The sequence below is a fragment of the Sapajus apella genome, unplaced genomic scaffold (assembly GCF_009761245.1).
Source record: "Sapajus apella isolate SASKATOON/1434 unplaced genomic scaffold, GSC_monkey_1.0 scaffold6, whole genome shotgun sequence".
Taxonomy (NCBI): domain Eukaryota; kingdom Metazoa; phylum Chordata; class Mammalia; order Primates; family Cebidae; genus Sapajus; species Sapajus apella.
In genome coordinates, this window is record NW_022436946.1 from 49756875 (window position 1) to 49776086 (window position 19212).

At 36.4% G+C, this 19212-nt stretch overlaps 1 protein-coding gene across 6 annotated transcripts in view; it reads left to right on the forward strand.

Annotated features, from left to right (window-relative positions):
• Positions 1-19212, forward strand: part of USP45 (ubiquitin specific peptidase 45) — a 75962-nt gene extending 56750 nt beyond the window's left edge. For 4 of the 6 annotated variants that reach the window (XM_032275188.1, XM_032275192.1, XM_032275190.1 and 1 more), the window contains 5 exons: positions 3934-4603; positions 6537-6634; positions 10742-10828; positions 13486-13639; positions 15740-19212. In XM_032275188.1, the coding sequence (XP_032131079.1) occupies positions 3934-4603; positions 6537-6634; positions 10742-10828; positions 13486-13639; positions 15740-15870 (1140 nt within the window). In that variant the 3' untranslated portion in view covers positions 15871-19212. The remainder of the gene's footprint in view (positions 1-3933; positions 4604-6536; positions 6635-10741; positions 10829-13485; positions 13640-15739) is intronic. The other 2 variants (XR_004267935.1, XM_032275191.1) reach the window with 2 other exon arrangements.

Sequence of the window (19212 nt, forward strand, 5' to 3'; positions counted from 1 at the left end):
AAAAAAAAAAAAAAAAAAAAAAAAAAAAGAATGTGTAGTGATCAAGTCGGTATTTGGGATATCAATTACCTTAAGCATTTGTCATTTCTTTGTATTGAGAACATTTCAAATTTTCTCTTTTAGCTATCTAGACACACATAATCTATTGTTAACTATAGTTATCGTACTTTTCAATGGAACATTAGAACTATTCCTTCTATCTAACTCTGTCTTTGTACTCACTAACATCATCTCCTCCACTACACCCCCACACACTGTCTTCTAAGCCTCTGGTGTCTATCATTCTACTCTACTTTCATGAGATCAACATATTTTTTTTTGCTCTCACATATGAGAACATGGGATATTTGCCTTTCTGTGTCTAGGTTGCTTCATTTGGCATAATGATCTCCAGTTCCATCCATGTTAATGCAGATGACAGGATTTCATTCTTTTTAGGGCTGAAGAGTACTCCATTATGGATATATACTATGTTTCTTTATCCATTCATCTACTGGTGGACACTTAGATTGATTTCATATCTTGGCTATTAGTGCTGCAGTAAACATGGGGGTGCAGGTATCCCTTTGATATACTGATTTTCTTTGTATAAATGCCTAGTATGTATGCAAAGTAGGACTGCTGGATCTTATGGTAGTTCTATTTCAGTTGCTTTTTGTTTTTTTGGTTTTGAGACAGAGTCTCGCTCTGTCACCCAGGCTGGAGGGCAATGGCACAGTCTCAGCTCACTGCAACCTCTGCCTCCCAGGTTCATGTGATTCTCATGCCCCAGCCTCCGCCTCCCAAGTAGCTGGGACCACAGGTGTGTTCGCCACCATGCCCAGCTAATTTTTGTATTGTTATTAGAGACAGGGTTTCACCATGTTGGCCAGACTGGTCGTGAACTCCTAACCTCATGTGATCCACCCACCTCCGTCTCCCAAAGTGCTGGGATTACAGGTATGAGCCACCATACCCTGCCCCATTTTAGTTAGTTTTTTTTTTGTTTTTTGTTTTTTTTTTTTTGAGAAAGCTCCATACTGTTTTCAATGATGGCTGTACTAAATATTCCCACCAACAATGTGCCAGACTCCTTTTCTCCATGTTCTTGAAGGCATCTTATTGTCTTTTTTGATAATAACCGTTCTAACTGGGGTAAAATGATATTATGGTTTTGATTTGCATTTCCCTAATGATTAGGGATGTTGAGCATTATTTTCATATACCTCTTGGCCATTTGGATGTCTTCTTTTGAGAAATGTCTAGATATTTTGTCCACATTTTAGTGGGATTCTTTTCGTTTTGTTTTTGCTGTTGAGTTGTTTGCATTCCTTGTGTATTCCAGACATTTGTTCCTTATAGGATGAAGAGTTTGCAAATATTTTCTCCCATTCAACAGGGGATCTCTTCACTGTTGTTTGTTTGCTTTTCTGTGCAGAAGCTTTTTAGTTCAATGTAGTCCCATTTGTTTTTGTTGCCTCTACTTTTGAGGTCTCCATAAAATCATTACCTAGGCCAATGTCCTGAGTGTTTCTCCTATGTTTTCTTCTTGTAGTTTTATAGTTTTAAATCTTACATTTAAGTATTTAGTCTATCTTGAGTTGATTTTTGTATGTGGTGAGAGACAAGGTTCTAGTTTTATTCTTCTGTATAAGGATAACCAGCTTTCCCAGACCATTTGTTGAAAAGGGTGTTCTTTCCCCAATGTTTGTTCTTTGCCCCTTTGTCAGAAATCAGTTGGCTGTAAGTATGTGGATTTATTTCTCTATTCTGTTGCATTGGTCTATGTGTATGTTTTTATACCCGTACCATACTGTTTTGGTTACTGTAGCCTTGTAGTATATTTTGAACTCAGTTACTGTGAGGCTTCCAGCTTTGTTCTTTTGCCCAGGATTGCTTTGGTGATTCTGGCTCTTTTTGGTTCCATACAAAATTTTTTTTTAGATGGAGTTTCACTCTTGTTGCCCAGGCTGGAGTGTAGTGGTGCAATCTCAGCTCACTGCAGCCTCTGCCTCCTAGGTTCAAGTGATTCTCCTGCCTTAGCCTCCCAAGTTGCTGGGATTACAGGCGCCCACTATCACGCCTGGCTAATTTTTTATATTTTTAGTAGAGATGGGGTTTCACCATGTTGGCCAGGCTGATCTTGAACTCCTGGTCTCAGGTGATCCACCCATCTTGGCCTTCCAAAGTGGTGGGATTACAGGTGTGAGCCACTGCGCCCAGACAGATTTCATACAAATTTTAGGATTTTTTCTATGTGAAAAACATTACTGGAATTTTGATAGGAATTTCATTAAATCTAGTCATTTTAACAGTATTTTCCTGATTCATGAGCATGGGATGCTTTTTTGTTTGTGTCTCCTTCAGTTTCTTTCATCAGTATTTTATAATTTTCCTGATGGAGGTCCTTCACCTCCTTAGCTAAATTATTCCTAGGTGGGATTTTTTTTTTTCTTTTGTAGCTATTATAAATGGGATTGCCTTGTTGATTTTTTTTCCCAGCTAGTTTGTTGTTAGTGTATAGCAACACTACTGATTATTGTATGTTGATTTTATATCCAGCAACTTAACTCAATTTGTTTATCAGTTCTAAGAGTTTTTTGTTAAAGTCTTTAGGTTTTCCTGTATGTAAGATTATGTTGTCTGTGAAGAGGAACAATTTGACTTCTTTTTCAATTTGGATGCCTTTTATTTCCTTCTTTTGCCTGATTGCTTTGGCTAGAACTTCTTAACCATTAGTATTATATATATATAACAGGAAAGGGTTTTTTTTTCCAAAAAAAGTACTATATAAATTTAGCAGAGTAGAACTTGTTGGCTGTTACCATAAGCTTTATTACTCATCATATGCTCTCTAGTATACCAAATACATGGTGAAAATAAATACTTTATTTTCATTCAATGAGTTCAGAATAATTGGTATACACAGGAGATAATGTTATTTTTCCTGATTTTGAAGATAAAAATTGAGGCAAGACACTTCTTATAACTTACCCTTCTTCCCCTGAATAACTAAAAGTGAGTATGAATTACTCATGTTAATCTTTTTTTTTTTTTTTGTCTTGACCATTAAGGCAGCCTATAGGGAAAGAAAAATGTAATTCAAGCCTTCAGCTGTGTGGAAACGTTAGTGAAACGTTTCTAGTAGCTTAAAATCTTTAATTAAATTAGTTGATTCCCCCTTTCCCAAACTTAGATTATTTTAATTCTGTAATTTTCTTCTGGCTCTTTTTGGTTCCATACAAAATTTTTGGCAACCAAGCAACACTGTGTTGTAATAGTTTATAGTTTACTTTTATTACTTTTTAATTGGTATAAAAAACAGATTGTAGATTTTTAGTGTTTAAAATGAACAAGTATGGAAAGGCTTATACAGTAACTGAAAGTCTCCTTTGGGAGGCCAAGGTGGGAGGATCGCTTGAGGCCAGGAATTCAAGACCAGCCTAGGCAACATAGTCTTGTCTCTACAAAAAATTTAAAAAATTAGCCAGGTGTGGTGGTGTATGCTTGTAGTAGTAGCTACATGGGAGGCTGAGATGGGAAGATCACGTGAGGCCAAGAGTTTGAGGCTGCAGCGAGCTGTGATTGTGCACTGCACTCCAGTCTGGGCAACAGAGCAGGACCCTGTTTCTAAAAGAGATTTTTTTTTTTTTTTTTTTTTTTTTTTTTAAGAAGAAAGTCTCCTTCATAGCCCTGTTCTACAAAAGTCCTAATTCCTTCCCCACAAAGAGATAGCCACTGTTACACTGTTGTTAGTTTCTTGTGTGAAGATTTACTTTTAAAATAGAACATTTTTTAGTATATCTTCTATTTATCTTAGTTTCAGTAGGCTTAGGAAATGGATCTGAGAGAAATGGTATTTAATAACTATGGTATGTTTAAATGAGACTTTTTGGCATTTATTTTCAATAAAGTTACAAGATTCTTTTCTTTGAAAACACTGTCAACTTACAGAATCAACTAATTCATGACCGAAAACGTATTAAAAAATTGTCGTCTGGAGAAACTGTTGTCATATACCAGAAAAATGAAAACCTTGAAATGAATGAGGATTCTTTCATGTTTGCAAGCCTCATGAATTCTGAGTCACCTCTGAATGAAAGCCCTACTGATGACAGTGAAAAAGAAGCCAGCCATTCTGAAAGCAATGTTGATGCCGACAGTGAGGCTTCAGAATCTGAAAGTGCTTCAAAGCAGCCAGGGCTGTTCAGATCCAGTAGTGGATCCGGCGTGCACACAGATGGACCCCTTTGCCCTCCATCAGCAGGTGAAATGCTGTACACCAAGGAGACTGACAGTGGTGATAAGGAAATGTCTGAAGCTATTTCTGAACTTTGTTTGAGCAGCACTGTAACTGGAGATCAAGATTTTGGCAGAGAAAATCAGCCACTAACTTTTTCAAATAATTTATGTTTTTCAGAGGGGAAGCATTTGAGGTTCCAAAGTCCCCAAAATGCTTTTCAGACCCTTTCTCAGAGCTATATAACTGCTTCTAAAGAATGTTCAGTTCAGTCCTGTCTCTACCAGTTTACATCTATGGAATTGCTCATAGGGAATAATAAGCTTCTATGTGAGAATTGTACTGAAAACAAACAGAAGTACCAAGAGGAAACCAGTTTAGCAGGTAACTGTTTTCTAATTAAATAGTTATTGATCTCCTGATAGAGTCTAGTGAATTACAAATTTCAAATAGAGGAACCTGAGAATATTGCCTCTATACTTGTGCTACTTAGGCACAGAGATTGTTTTACTCATATTTGTACCTAAGCACTTAACAATACTCACTGGGCAGAACAGATTTTCAATAGATTGTTTTGTTGAAATAAATGGAAGAGCAGGAAATACACAGCTCTGCCTTGAAAATGCAAACCCATATAATCTTACTTGAGGGAACTAGCTATCTGAAATCTATCCAGAAGAAATATCCCTAAAACTTTTAATCGTATCACTAGTGAGATTAACGATGAGGCTAATGTGTTTCACAGATCCTATGAATCTCTTGTAAACTCAACAGACACATTTCGAAGATCTTAAATAGTCGCATGTCTTGAAGCTAGCACTGAAATTACCATGATTAGTTGGTCAGAGAAAAGGGGGAAAAGATGGAAAATAAATTTTCAGTTCATCTTTATCCTTAAAAATGGAAAGAATACTCTGATTCTTAGTGACTACTTGTTTTAAAATGTAGGCTTTATTATTCAGGTATGGTGAGGCTAACAGATCAGGAGATAATTGCCATTGAAAAAATAGTGTGTTACTTACAGTTCCCAAGAAGTGGGGGCCCACCATCCTGCACAGGACCACATAGGGAAGCACCAGTGTCAGTCAGCAGGTGGGAGAGTGAGGGGAAAACATGGGTAAGAGCCTTTGGTGTGATTTCTGAAGGAAGGAATGGATAAGGCAGGGTAAGCAGGCTTAGGATTGGTTAGTTTGAATAATTTTAGTGGGCTCTGGGATATAGGAGCTGTCTCTAGTTATCTGGTATGTGCTCCTAGAGTGATTAAACCAGGTGGATCCTGGCCCAGAGTGTAAAAGCCCAGTGCAGAAAGTTGTTGGGGTGTGGACTCTGGGCTCTGGATTGGTTTGCATATGAAAGGCATGCTTAAGTTGTTTACTATCTCTAGGAATTAGCCCTGGGAGGAGTTGTCCCTCCAATGTTAACAAGACCCTAGATGTCAAAGCATCAGAATAAAGACATACTGAATATGCTAGTAATAAAGAAATAACTAGATGGGAGCAGGAATAAATACCTACTTACATTAATCCAAGCTAAATATGCAGTTGGCCATGTTCAAATACTATCATGCTCAAATACAAATGGCCATGTTCAAATACTATCCTAAATCTTAGGCATTTAGAAATTGGGACTGGGAACAGTGGCTCCTGCCTATAATCCCAACACTTTGTGGGGGGCCAAGGCAGAAGGATTGCTTGTGGCCAGGAGTTCAAGACCAATCTGAGGAATATAGTGAGAGCCCATCTCTGCAAAAATTATTTTAAAAAATTAGCCAGGTGGGGTAGTGTGCACCTGTAGTCTCAGCTACTTGAAAGGCTGAGGTGGGAGGATTGCTTGTGCCTGGGAGGTCAAGGCTGCAGTGAGCCATGACCACTGCCTTGCACTTCAGCCTGGATAACAGCAAAACCCTATAACAAAAAAAGAAAATAAAAAAAGAAACTTAGAAATCTTTTCTAAACCCAAATTCTTCAACTACACCCATGCTTCTGATGGTTTTTGGCTGGAGGGCATTGACCCAAATTACTTCTAGTCCATCTGCTTTCCACCTTCCAAATTTTGTTGCAAGTGTTACCTCTCCTATTCTTTGTTCTTATTAACTGTGTGCCTTAAAAAATATTCCTTTACTTTCATTTTAGTAGAGTTTTGGGAAGGAGTCAAGACTGCCCTTTCATCAGAAGTCCAATTTCTTTAACATTTTAAAAACTGTGGTCACATGGTGAAAGCAGGAACAAAAGAAAAAAAATGTGGTATGATGCCTCTATATAAATGTTTATTATATGGTAGATAATGTAATTTTATAAATTTATTGTATTTTATGTAGAAAAGAAAGTAGAAGGAGTTTATACTAATGCCAGAAAGCAATTGCTCATTTCTGCTATTCCAGTTGTCCTAATTCTCCATCTGAAAAGATTTCATCAGGTAAGTTTTTTCAGTAGCGCCATAATAATTTTCATAATGTGTTTCGCAGAGCTCTGAATTCTGTAAAATATTGTCAAGGATTAAACAGTAACCACTAACTCACTGAATTTTAAAATGTTATGTGAGATTTACTGCTAGTGTAACCATAACAGTTTACAAGACTTTCCTGATTAAAATTGTTTCACAATATTTGAAAATTTAGGCAGTAGGAACCTAAATGGTATCTCTGTGTGTGTTTATGTGTTAATAGAAAATAAGTTTTTTGGCTGGGGACAGTGGCTCCTCTGGCCTTTGGGAGGCCAAGGTGGGTAGATCATCTGAAGTCAGGAGTTCAAGACCACCCTGGCCAACATGGTGAAACCCTGAATCTACCAAAAATACAAAGATTAGCCAAGCAAGGTGGTGCACACCTGTAATCCCAGCTATTCAGGAGGCTGAGGCAGGAGACTCTCTGGGACCTGGGAGGCGGAGGCTACAGTGAGCTGAGATTGTGCCACTGCTCTCCAGCCTGGGCAACAGAGTGAGACTCCAACTCAAAAACAAAAAAAGAAAAAATATTTTATGAATATTTAAAAGCAAGTAACAAAGTGCATATGACTTTCTGAGCTTTCATGATTTCACTGAAGAGGGGTGCTTAGACTGGGAGAGTTGGGTAAGATTGAAAGCAGAAGTGAACTCCAAGGCAGGCCCCATAGCAAAAGGACTCTACAGTGGGTGGCAATCTAAATATTTTTAATGTGTCAGGTTTTTCTTTAGTTATTTATAGTTTGAATCCAGTGCCTTGTTTCCATGAGATTTTTATTTCTCTAGAAGAATGAATGAAAATATTAAAATGTTTTTAAGAAGTTATTTTTTATACCCTTAAAACTAAAACTAATTGAAAGAATATGGTTGGAATTGTCAAGAAGTAAAATGAGTATTATTTAATGCTATTACATTATGATAAAGGAAGAATTGGGAAAGAGGGCTGGATTGATTTTTGTAAAGGACTTATGAAAAAATTGCTGTTTGAGGAAATAAAACATTTAGAGCTGTACTCTACACCATCTATCCACACTAGTTTCTTTTTCTTAATTTTCCTTTTTTTTTTTTTGAGACAGAGTCTTGCTCTGTTGCGCAGGTTGGAGTATAGTGGTATGATCTCAGCTCACTGCAACCTCTAACTCCCAGGTTCAATCAATTCTCCTGCCTCAGCCTCCCAACTAGCTGGAATTACAGGTGCCCACCACCACACCTGGCTAGTTTTTGTATTTTTGGTAGAGATGAGGTTTCACTGTGTTGGCCAGGCTGGTTTCAAATCCTGATCTCAAGTGATCCACCCACCTGGGCCTTCCAAAGTGCTGGGATTACAGGCGTGAGCCACCATGCCTGGCCCATACTATTTTCAAATAAAAATTTTAACTGTATAAAACAAATTATCAAGAAAACAAGGAGAAAACTTCAATCAATATTTAGCTTGACCTCTGTGTCACGTTAAATATAAAACCTAAGAAGAAAATCCCAAGGAAAACTATTGATAGTTTACATATTTGCACCATTTTAAGTGGGATCCAGATGTGCCAGAAGAGATTTTTCTCTGTACTGCCATCCCTATCCACAGATTAGATTAAGTTCTGGATTCTTCTATAACCAAGGCTATAGAAACTCAACAGAACTGAAATGGCACAGAGAACAGAAGCAGATGCATTAATGTCTCATCATATCAGAGTGTCTAATGGAAAGGGTACATCTGCAAAGATTCTGTGTGTATAAGAGAGGATAATGCCAGATTGCAGAATCTAATTTAATGATGCACTACAGTTATTTTATATTTGGTGCTTGCATCCCTGTTTGGAAACAACTTATAGAAATAATTCATGCCCTGGGAAATATTTATGGTCATCCATTTAAAATGTAATGTCAGCAAAGCTACATTCTTATTCCCAGGGTTTGGGCATTGTAGGGAGCAGAGTCCCTAAGCAATGCCTGTGTTTCTAGTTTATTGACATCCTTGAAAGCCTTCTCTGTGGTAACTTTAGAGCTGTGTATCAGAAACAGCCACAACACTTAAAGGCAAATCTGAAACTGGATAGAGATCTTTGTCATAAATATGCCAAATTTTTAATATTTTAAGTATATAAAACCTTAAAGATCAGTTAGAAAACTATCAAACCCTAATAATAAAATGGGAAAAGAATATCAACTGACAGTTCTAGAAGTCCGAAGTCTAGGCAAGTATGAAAAAGGTCCATCCTTCCCAGCAAAAGAAAGTCCAGATAAAATGACAGATTCTTTTTCAACCTGTCCAAATTAGCAAAGATACAGTAGTGTTGATGAGGATGAAGTGAGATAGAGACATTTTCATTTACCAGCATTGGGAGTGTAAGTTGGTAACACCTGCCAGAAAGCAATTTACTAATGGATATGAAGAACATTGAGTAATTTTTTTTTTTTTTTTTCTGAGATGGAGTTTCGCTTTTGTCACCTAGGCTCAAGTGCAATCTTGGCTCACTGCAACCTCCACCACCTGGGTTCAGGCGATTCTCCTGCCTCAGCTTCCTGAGTAGCCGAGATTACAGGTGCCCACCACCACGCCCAGCTAATTTTTGTATTTTTAGTTGAGATGGGGTTTCACCATGTTGGTCTGGCTGGTCCTGAACTCCTGATCTCAGGTGATCCACCCACCTAGGCCTCCCAAAGTGCTGGGATTACAGGTGTGAGCCACTGTGCCCAGACAAGTAATGTTTTAACAATTTTTGAACAAAGCTAATTACTCTTGACTAAGTAAGAACCTACCACAAGAAAATGGAGATACACACAAAAATGTGTGCGTAGATCATGCCAGAGGTAAGTCCTAGCTTAAGTGTCCAGTGTGCAGTGCACCAAATTTATATTTTAATGAGGAAAATGCAGTGTATCATTCCATTAAAGGGAAAAAGGCAGGAGACTGTATATGCAAATATAAGTCTAGATATTTTCCAAAAATTACCCCCAGAAAAAGATTCATCTTAAAGTCCTTCACACTGTCTCTCATGTGATAGGGGTAATTTCTCAACAGCAAAGTAGTACTGATTGAGGAGAACACATTAGCCTAAAATGATCTCAGACAGTGCTGGTTACTGGGTGCTTATAGAGGTCACCTGATGAAAAAGGTAAAGAAATTGAATGTAGATTAAATATTCCTGGGATATGACCTCATAATTTCATGTCAGCTATTAAGCCTTCTGAAGATCACTTGAAAAAACAAATCAGTAAGTGCATATACTTTGGCAAAAAATAAGAGTTTTTTGTCTTTAAAGAAAGGTAAGCAATAAAAAAGGCAACAGATCTATAGTAAAATTGTGATTAGTATGCAAATGAACTATCAGTCATTGATGTCATGAAAGGTTGCATCTTTTAGTTTTTGTCTACCCATTCAATTCAGATTTAGGTATCTTCTCATTCCAACAGAGTCTATTTCTATTTATAGGTCTCCTACTCAATACTTTTGATGGTTTATTAGTTTTTATTACTATTACATAATGCAAAGTATACACTTTTTAAGGTTTGCCTTTGCAAATTAAAAGTAGAAAAAGGGAGCTTATTTAAGAACATAACAGTACATTTTATTTGTGATATATAGCATTTACTTTTACTGATAAAATGTTTCGAGTGTTCACGTTTTTTATTTGTTTTAATGAATGAATATAATTGAATTTTAGAGCTGAAAAGGACCTAATCTCATCCTTTTATACCTGGAATCAAGTTGACAACCAGTCACTGAGTTAGGCCTAGAACACCATTCTCCTTACTGTTTAGTTGAATATATTTTCATGATAGCATATGTGTCAGTAGCTTAGCTTTTATCATACTGAATTTATTTTTCTATAAGCGTTGAAAAGCCACAATGAAAGTAACTATTCCCCTTATTGTGTGTGGTAAAAATCCCCACATAAATGAATAATCTTTGCAGTAACAATTTATGAAACCTAATTTTTAATTTAGTCATATCAATTTTAGACTATTAATTAGTCACATTTTTAATCTATGAAAAAACTACTACAATTTCTCTTTTGGTTTTACTTAACAAACACAGTGCTTTAGATCTAATTGTTTGTTGCATTTCAAAAATGTTTTGCTCTTTTTAAGGCTGGCTTGAGTCTTCGTAAAGTGAACAGACATGTAGATTTTCCACTTACGCTTGATTTAGCACCATTCTGTTCTGCTACTTGTAAGGTACAGTATATTAAGATATTTAATTGATTTATAAATTATATGCTTGAAAGTATCCTACATATGATTAGGCAATGCCTTTTTTTTTAAAGCTTCTTTTCTGAAAGGGAATTTTAATAGCTAGTGATTAAGTCAGTAATAGGTGGAACATTTAATACATTGAATATGATTTTTGTCCTTCAGGAGACAAAGGAAAATTGAAAAGGTAAGGCATGAGGAATGATGGTTGTGAAGGTCTAAGCTGTTTGTAAATGCTACTGGAAGCTGATGGTTGCTGAGAGAATTGAGTAGGTTTTTTGTCCTCTCGTTCCTTGTGAACTATTTAATCGGTAGTAGTTTTATCACGTGTGGAGTTCTGTATCTTTCACAAATCAATGTAGTAGTGAATTGCCTTTCGTGCCACTTCATATGTACTGCTGAGGTAGTGTACTTGTCAGCGGAGTATGATACTTCAAAACTGCTGCTACTTTAATAATTAGGTATAGAAAGCAGCCTGGCTTATCATTGCTTATTTTTACATGTAAGAATTGTGTAGATGAAGTAGATGCTGTCTTCCATGAGGGAAGCAGTTATGGGGTAACATGTTGTCCTGTTTATGATTACTAGCTAGAAGTCTAGGTTTTGTGGTATGTAATAGAATACTTATTGAACTTAATACTTTCAGTATATTGATAAAACAAAAATAAATGCAATTTTTGGGTAAATTCAGTGTATCTGATATGGAATACCAGCACTATCTATCAATTATTAATACTCAGTATTCCTAGAATTTGATAATGTGCTAAATAATAATGAAATTTAACAAGCTCTCTGTGAAACTTGTCAAAACATACTTTTAAAAAGTACCTATTATAGAGAATTTCCATTATACACAAAAGCAAATAGAACAGTACCATGAACTTCAGCACCCAGCCCTAAAACCTTACGTCCATGGCCAGTCCTGCCCCATCCACACACTAAATCACTCTCTTCTCCTTTATTATTTTTAAGCAAACATAAGGCATCATTTCATCCATAAATATTTCACTGTGTATCTCTAAAAGATAAGAATTGCTTCCTCTATACTTTTTAATATAACCGTCATATCATTTAATAATTCTGTCATCTAGTGTTCATATTTTCAATTGTCTCATAAATGTGATTTTTAAAATGAATTAGTATCCAGATAAGGACTGGATCTATTGTTCATTCGTGCAGTTTTAATTTTCATTTTTGGAATTTCTTCTAAAATTTAATTTTGTTTAATAATTATATAAAATATTTGTATAGGTTCAAAGTCAAATGTACCTAAATAAGGTAAATTCAAAGATGTCTGGCTTTTCTCCATGTCATTCTACCTGTTTGCGTCTTCCCCTTATAGGTAACCGTTTTAAAACTTACGGCTTATTCTTTTATAATTTCTTTTCAAAATATAAGCAGATAGGCCGGGCACGGTAGCTCACGCCTGTAATCCCAGCACTTTGGGAGGCCAAGGCGGGCGGATCACCTGAGGTCAGGAGTTCGAGACCAGCCTGACTAACATCGTGAAACCCTGTCTGTACTAGAAATACAAAAATTAGCCGGGCGTAGTGGCGAGCGCCTGTAATCCCAGCTACTTGGGAGGCTGAAGCAGGAGAATCGCTTGAACCTGGGAGGCGGAGGTTGCGGTGAGCTGAAATCATGTCACTGCACTCCAGCCTGGGCGACACAGGGAGACCCTGTTTCAAAAAAAAAAAAAAATACATATATATGCAGATAGGCATGTATATTTTCATCTACCCTGTTAAATAATGGTAGCTGACACTGTGTATCCTTTTTTCTACCTTATTCTTAACTTTATACCCTAGAGCTTATTCCATAGCAGCATTTAGAGATAGGCTGCACTCCATTTTTCAAGCAGCATAATATTCTATTTTGTGGATACATCATAGTTTATTCAACCAGTCACCAATTTATAGACATTTTAATTCCAGTCTTTTGATATTAGAGATAATCCTGTAATTAATAGTGTGATACATGTCTTTTAACATTTTGCTCATGTATTTCTGGGATCAAATACTAGACTAAAGGATTAATGAATCCAAGAGTAATATATACACAACTTAGCCTGATAACATGAAATACCCCAGCATAGGCTGGGAGCATTGGCTCACGCTTTTAATCCCAACATTTTGGGAGGCCAAGGCAGGTGGATCACCTGAGGTCAAGAGTTCAAGACCAGCCTGACCAACATGGTGAAACCCTGTCTCTACTAAAAATACAAAAATAAGCTGGGCACGGTGGCTCATGCCTGTAATCCCAGCTACTTGGGATGCTGAGGCAGGAGAATCACTTGAACCCGGGAGGCAGAGGTTGCAGTGAGCCAAGATCGTGCCATTGTACTCTAGCCTGGGTGACAGAGCGAGACTCTATCTCAAAAAAAATAAGAAAAATAAATAAATATCCCTGCATAGGGATTATACCCTTTGCATTCCCATATGCAATATGTGTGAGTGTTCTTTTCCCCACATACCAGCCAACAGAGAACCTTGTTTTTCAGTTTTGCCAGCCTAATAGGTATAGAAAGTATCTCAGTTTTACTACGCATTTTTCTTATGTTAAGCAGATACACATTTAGTTACTTTTCCTTACAACAGTATTTAACAAATATTACAAATTTGGGTTTTTTCTTTGTTTAAAAGAACGCAAGCATGGGAGATAAAGTTCTCTACGGTCTCTATGGCATAGTGGAACATAGTGGCTCGATGAGAGGAGGCCACTACACCGCTTATGTGAGAGTGAGAACACCATCCAGGAAATTATTGGAACATATCACTAAAAAGAAGAATGTGCCTGGTATGCCATCCTAAGTTTATTTTATTCTTAAAAAATAAATGAATTTGTGCTTCCTTTTCTGAGAGAGCTAAGTTATTTCATAGCTGCCTCTAGTGGATTTTCTTTTTTTCTTTTTTTTTTTTTTTTTGAGACAGAGTCTCACTTTGTCACCTAGGCTGGAGTGCAGTGGCACAATCTTGGCTCATTGCAGCCTCCACCTCCCAGGTTCAAGTGATTTTCATGACTCAGCCTCCCAAGTAGGTGAGATTACAGGCGCATGCCACCATGCCTAATTTTTTGTATTTTTAGTAGAGACGGGGTTTCGTTATATTGGCCAGGCTGGTCTCAAATTCCTGACCTCAAGTGATCTGCCTGACTTGGCCTCTCAAAGTGCTGGGATTACAGGTGTGAGCCACTGTGCCCAGCCTCAGTTGGATTCACCTTAAGTGAGAATTCCCTCTAAGAGTGCTTAGAAAATCTTAAATATTATGAACACTGTACCCTTCTAGGTCATATGAGATGACATGGTATTTTAAGGGACTGAGTCACTGTGTACTGCAGTGGAGTGGCATTTCATTTAACAACACAGAAAGTTTTTGAAGACATACCAGATTGTCAGAAGAGTTGGAGTTGAAAATTTGCTGGCTTTTTTTTTTGGGTCATCTAACTAACTTTGCTTTTTTCTGGTTTTGTTTTTAAAATGAGGTCTCACTCTATCACCCAGGCTGGATTGCAGTGGCACAATCTTAGCTCACTGCAACCTCTGCCTCCCAGGTTCAAGCAATTCTCCTGCCTCGGCCTCCAGAGGTCCTGGGACTACAGGTGCGTGTCACCACGCCCAGCTAATGTATTTTTATTAGAGATGGGGTTTCACCATGTTGGCCAGGTTGGTCTCAAACTCTTGACCTCAAGTGATCTACCTGCCTCAGCCTCCCAAAGTGCTGGGATTACAGACATGAGCCACAGACAGTGCCCAGCCTGCTTTTAAAAAAAAAAAAATCTCTGTTGAAAATGATTCTTGGCCAGGTGCAGTGGCTTATCATGTCTGTAATCCCAGCACTTTGGGAGGCCGAGGCAGGCAGACCACTTGAGGTCAGGAGTTCAAGACTAGCCTGGCCAACATGGTGAAACCCCATCTCTACTAAAAATACAGAGATTAGCCGGGTGTGGTGGTATGCCCCTGTAGTCCCAGCTACTTGGGAGGCTGAAGCAAGAGCATTGCTTGAACTCAGGAGGCAGATGTTGCAGTGAACTGAGATTGCACCACTGTACTCCAGCCTAGGCAACAGAGTGAGACTAGACTCCATCTCAAAAAAAAAAAAAAAGAAAAGAAAAAAGAAAACTATTGTTTTCCCTGAGCAATTAAATATTTATAAAGCCAATATTTTACTAGATGGTTAAAGTGTTACTAACTAGACAGCATTTTTGGTTTTTTGGTTTTTTTTGAGATGGAGTCTTGCCCTGTTGCCCAGACTGGAGTGCAGTGTTGCCATCTTGGCTCACTGCAACCTCCGCCTCCTGAGTTCAAGTGCTTCTCCTGCCTCAGCCTCCTGAGTAGCTGGGATTACAGGCATGTACCACCATACCCAGCTAATTTTTGTACTTTTTGTAGAGACGGGGTTTCACCAGATTGACCAGGCTGGTATCAAACTCCTGACCTCAAGTGATCCACCCGCCTCGGCCTCCCAAAGTGCTGGGATTAGTGTGCCACTCAGCATTATTAATTATCCCTATAATATTAATGCTTTGAAAGAATTCATTCTAATGAGAACACACAGACACAGGGAGGGGAACATCACACATCGGGGCCTGTTGTGGGGCGGACTGCTAAGGAAGGGATAGCATTAGGAAAAATACCTAATGTAGATGACAGGTTCCTGGGTGCAGCAAACCACCATGGCACATGTATATCTATGTAATAAACCTGCACGTTCTGCACAGAACTTAAAGTATAATTAAAAAAAAGAAAGATATCGTTCGTTTTGGAAAATGCTTAAGAAGAAACAGACTCCTTCAGTAAAATTTAGCATTAGAGTTTGTAATGAATGTTATTGTTTGTAATTTAGAGTAAGAACCTAAAGCATACTTACTGTAAAATTGTACTTCTTTCTGTTTTGCTAGGTTTGAAAGAGGCTGATAGTGAATCAGGAGGCCAGTGGGTCCATGTTAGTGACACTTATGTACAGGTGGTTCCAGAATCAAGAGCACTTAGTGCACAAGCCTACCTTCTTTTCTATGAAAGAGTGTTATAACTATTAATGGGAATGATTATTTAGGTCACTTATTTTTGAATGCTGCAGTGATAACTATAATATATAATGTGCCTTTGTAGTCTTCCCTCTTCTGTAGGAATAGCATGTTCCTCAAATGGTCCTGAACTTTTTCACCATTTTGGTGAACACTTTTAAAGTAAGTTTACTCAATGCATTAAAATTCATAGTCTTAAAATAAATGTGAATTTTGTTTCCAGGTATTTATTCTGGGGGACAAAAACCTCCCAGAATTTATAGTAGAAGAAACCCCTCTATGATGTGGCTCATTATTACAAGCATTCAGAAATGATGCTGCCTAAGTCAAATCATTCCTTACGATAGTGTTTCCTACGTGTAATACCACCTTCCTGAACTCTCACATATTCTATATCATGGTTATTTTTTAAAAAATATTTTTAGCCTTTTTTAATCTTTGTCTTGTTTTGAGCAATCATATTCCATGTTTTATGTGCTTTTATATTTTTTATAATAAACATTAAGATAAATATATAACTATTAAAGAAAAGTTGTTTATCCATGTACCACTTCACTGAAAATCATCTCAGGGCCATCCAGTGGTATATGTGTACTACCATTTAAGAAACTGCTATAACACGTAATTTCATGAAGTAACACCTCATATGGTACAGTTCCCTTGTTATATTTTAAATGATTCAGCCATATAAAGGGTATTACTGTAATTTCAGTAGTGTGGGTTTACAAATAATCTGCTGATTAGCTTATTACTCTGAGGTTTTCAAAAACTAGAAATATGTTGAAGCATTTCATAAGCATATCATTTGCAGCCTCTTCATGGTGGAGTTAATAATAACTTGCAAGTGGTTGGCCAAGGTCAGACTATAACTATAGATTATTATAACATGCAGAATTGGCAATTAGCAGTTGATAATACATATAGGACCATAGGATAGCTTTGAAATATAAATTACCAAATTATATTTGTAAATGATAGAGAATTATATTCTTAACAGAAAAATATAATACTTCTTTTTTTTCTTTTTTACTTCTTGTAAATGCTAAACATAGTTTTGGGGTTTTGAAGTCACTTTATTTTTGTCTTCAGCAAGCATCATTAATAAGTTCAGGTAAATTCAGCTTTTATTTTAATGGGGCATTAAGCTGATTTTCTTTTTAAATAATTAAATAATAACAAGAAATATGATCATTTTTCCCCTCTAGAATATACATTATTGAGCTGTCAAAACTTGGCATGAAAAATATTACTATAACTTAGGCTTAAATATCAAAAAATAATGGCTACTTCAGTGTCATATTGTTGAAATCGAAACAAAACTGCATGGTTCAAGCATCCTAATCATTACTGCCAATGAATGATAGCGCAGGCAAGTGCCGGGTAAATGCCTAGTTCTACTTCATTCTCCTCCTGGGAAGAAAGGATAAAAGAATAGTGCCTGTGGATAATCTATGGAAATATTTAATCAAGACTCTGTTAAACACATAAGCATATCTAATGTTTTAAAGGTTACCAGTGCTGCCTTTTGATATATGGATGAACATAACTGATTAAAGATGGTAATGGTATAAAAAATGTAGAGCTTAAAAAGGTCATTGCATAAATTCTATTTTTAAGATGTTGAAATGTTAATAGTAGTTTTTCTTCTTGATTTTTAACAGTGAAATAAGAAATATATCTTAATCTGCAAAGTCAGGCTATGTTTTGTAAAGGTATTTTACAGCATTTTCTGTTTAATTGTAATCTGTTATCATTAGAGATCTCAGTACCAGAACAGTTAATTTTTTGAAAAATATTGAATATCTTTATTCAAGTCAGCCATCTTGGTAAGTGCAGTTTTCACCACCACCCTCCCACTGCCCAAATGTAAATATAGGTGACCTAATTTTTCTTATAGGAAAGATACTGTTAAGAGGCATGCACTTTTCATGGGATGGTCACTTGTTTCTTGTTTCAAAGATAAATATTTGGATAGATACCCATACTTACTATGAGTCAGTCACAGTGCTGACAGTATTTTAACATCATTTAAAATGGAAAGATCTGCATAGATTTTTGACATTATTCCATAAGTAACATGCAAGTAAGATATTTTTATTTTCATTTTCTTCATGTTAAATGAGCTAATTATGAAATCTATTTTTTTATGGCCTAGCATTTATGCGTGCTTTTTCCTTGTCTTCTGAAAATAGAATAAATTTGATTTTTTATACTTAAGAATTTCCTAAAGATAGCTTTTGTAACAGAGAAAGCATGTTAAATTACACATGGGTCTACATTAAAAATTTTGTTTTTATTTTGAATATTTCCAAAGCACATTTGCAGGGATAGTAAATTGCAAGGCTACTATAATAACAATAGTTTCTGGATCACCTCAGGAAACAGCATAAATAAGAATGTTTACATATCATCAACATAACTACCATAGTGTTTGAATGAATTTAAAGTAAAATAAGTTTCATCCACTTTATTTAGAAACTGGTTTACCCCAGCTTCCCCTAGTTTTTTCCAAATTTAAAATGATAAAATTTTGATTATGTGCCAATATTGTGTCATTTAATGTTTTAAAAACTTGTCAAGACCACCATTTTAGGTAGCTGAGAAGAGTGATAGTTGGTATCAATTTATTAGCCAGGCATGGTGGCTCAGACGTTGGAAGGCTAATGCAGGAAGATTGCTTGAGCCCAGGGCGTCAAGGTGATCATGCCACTGCACTCCTACCTGGGTGACAGAGTAAGACCCTGTCTCAAAAATAAATAAATAAAAAGAAGATAGTTGGTATCAATTCAGAGTAGTTAATGTCTGTTCTCTTATTTTAAATATACCAACAGAGCTATTTTACTATATTTAATAGTTCTTAGCTTGCATGTGTGATGATTTCACTCAGTGATTTTATACAATTGCTGAAAAAAATTTTCTGAAGATTAAGCTGTGAAATGTATCAACCCTCATCTGATTTTTGTAGTACAAAATAACATCCTGATTCCTTTTAAAAATTCATGTTTGTAATTTATTTTTCTGCATGTACTGATCAAATAAGCCTAAACCAAATATGTGCAATAAAATCAAGCCTTTAGATAGTATCTAGTGCATTGTTAAAAAAGATTATTTCTAGATATTTATGTTTTTGTTTATGTAGAAATCATGAATTCAATTCTGTTTAAAAGATGACTATATTTTCAATTTTGAGTAATACATTTATACTGTTATTCTGTTATTCCTACTGTTTGGTTTTTTTTTTTTTTTTGCCGTGTTTCTAGAAAATAGCTGTGTAACTTATTGAGCATTATTTTGGTGTTACTGTATAAAACATGCAAAATAAATATTAAATTCTTATTTATCTTATG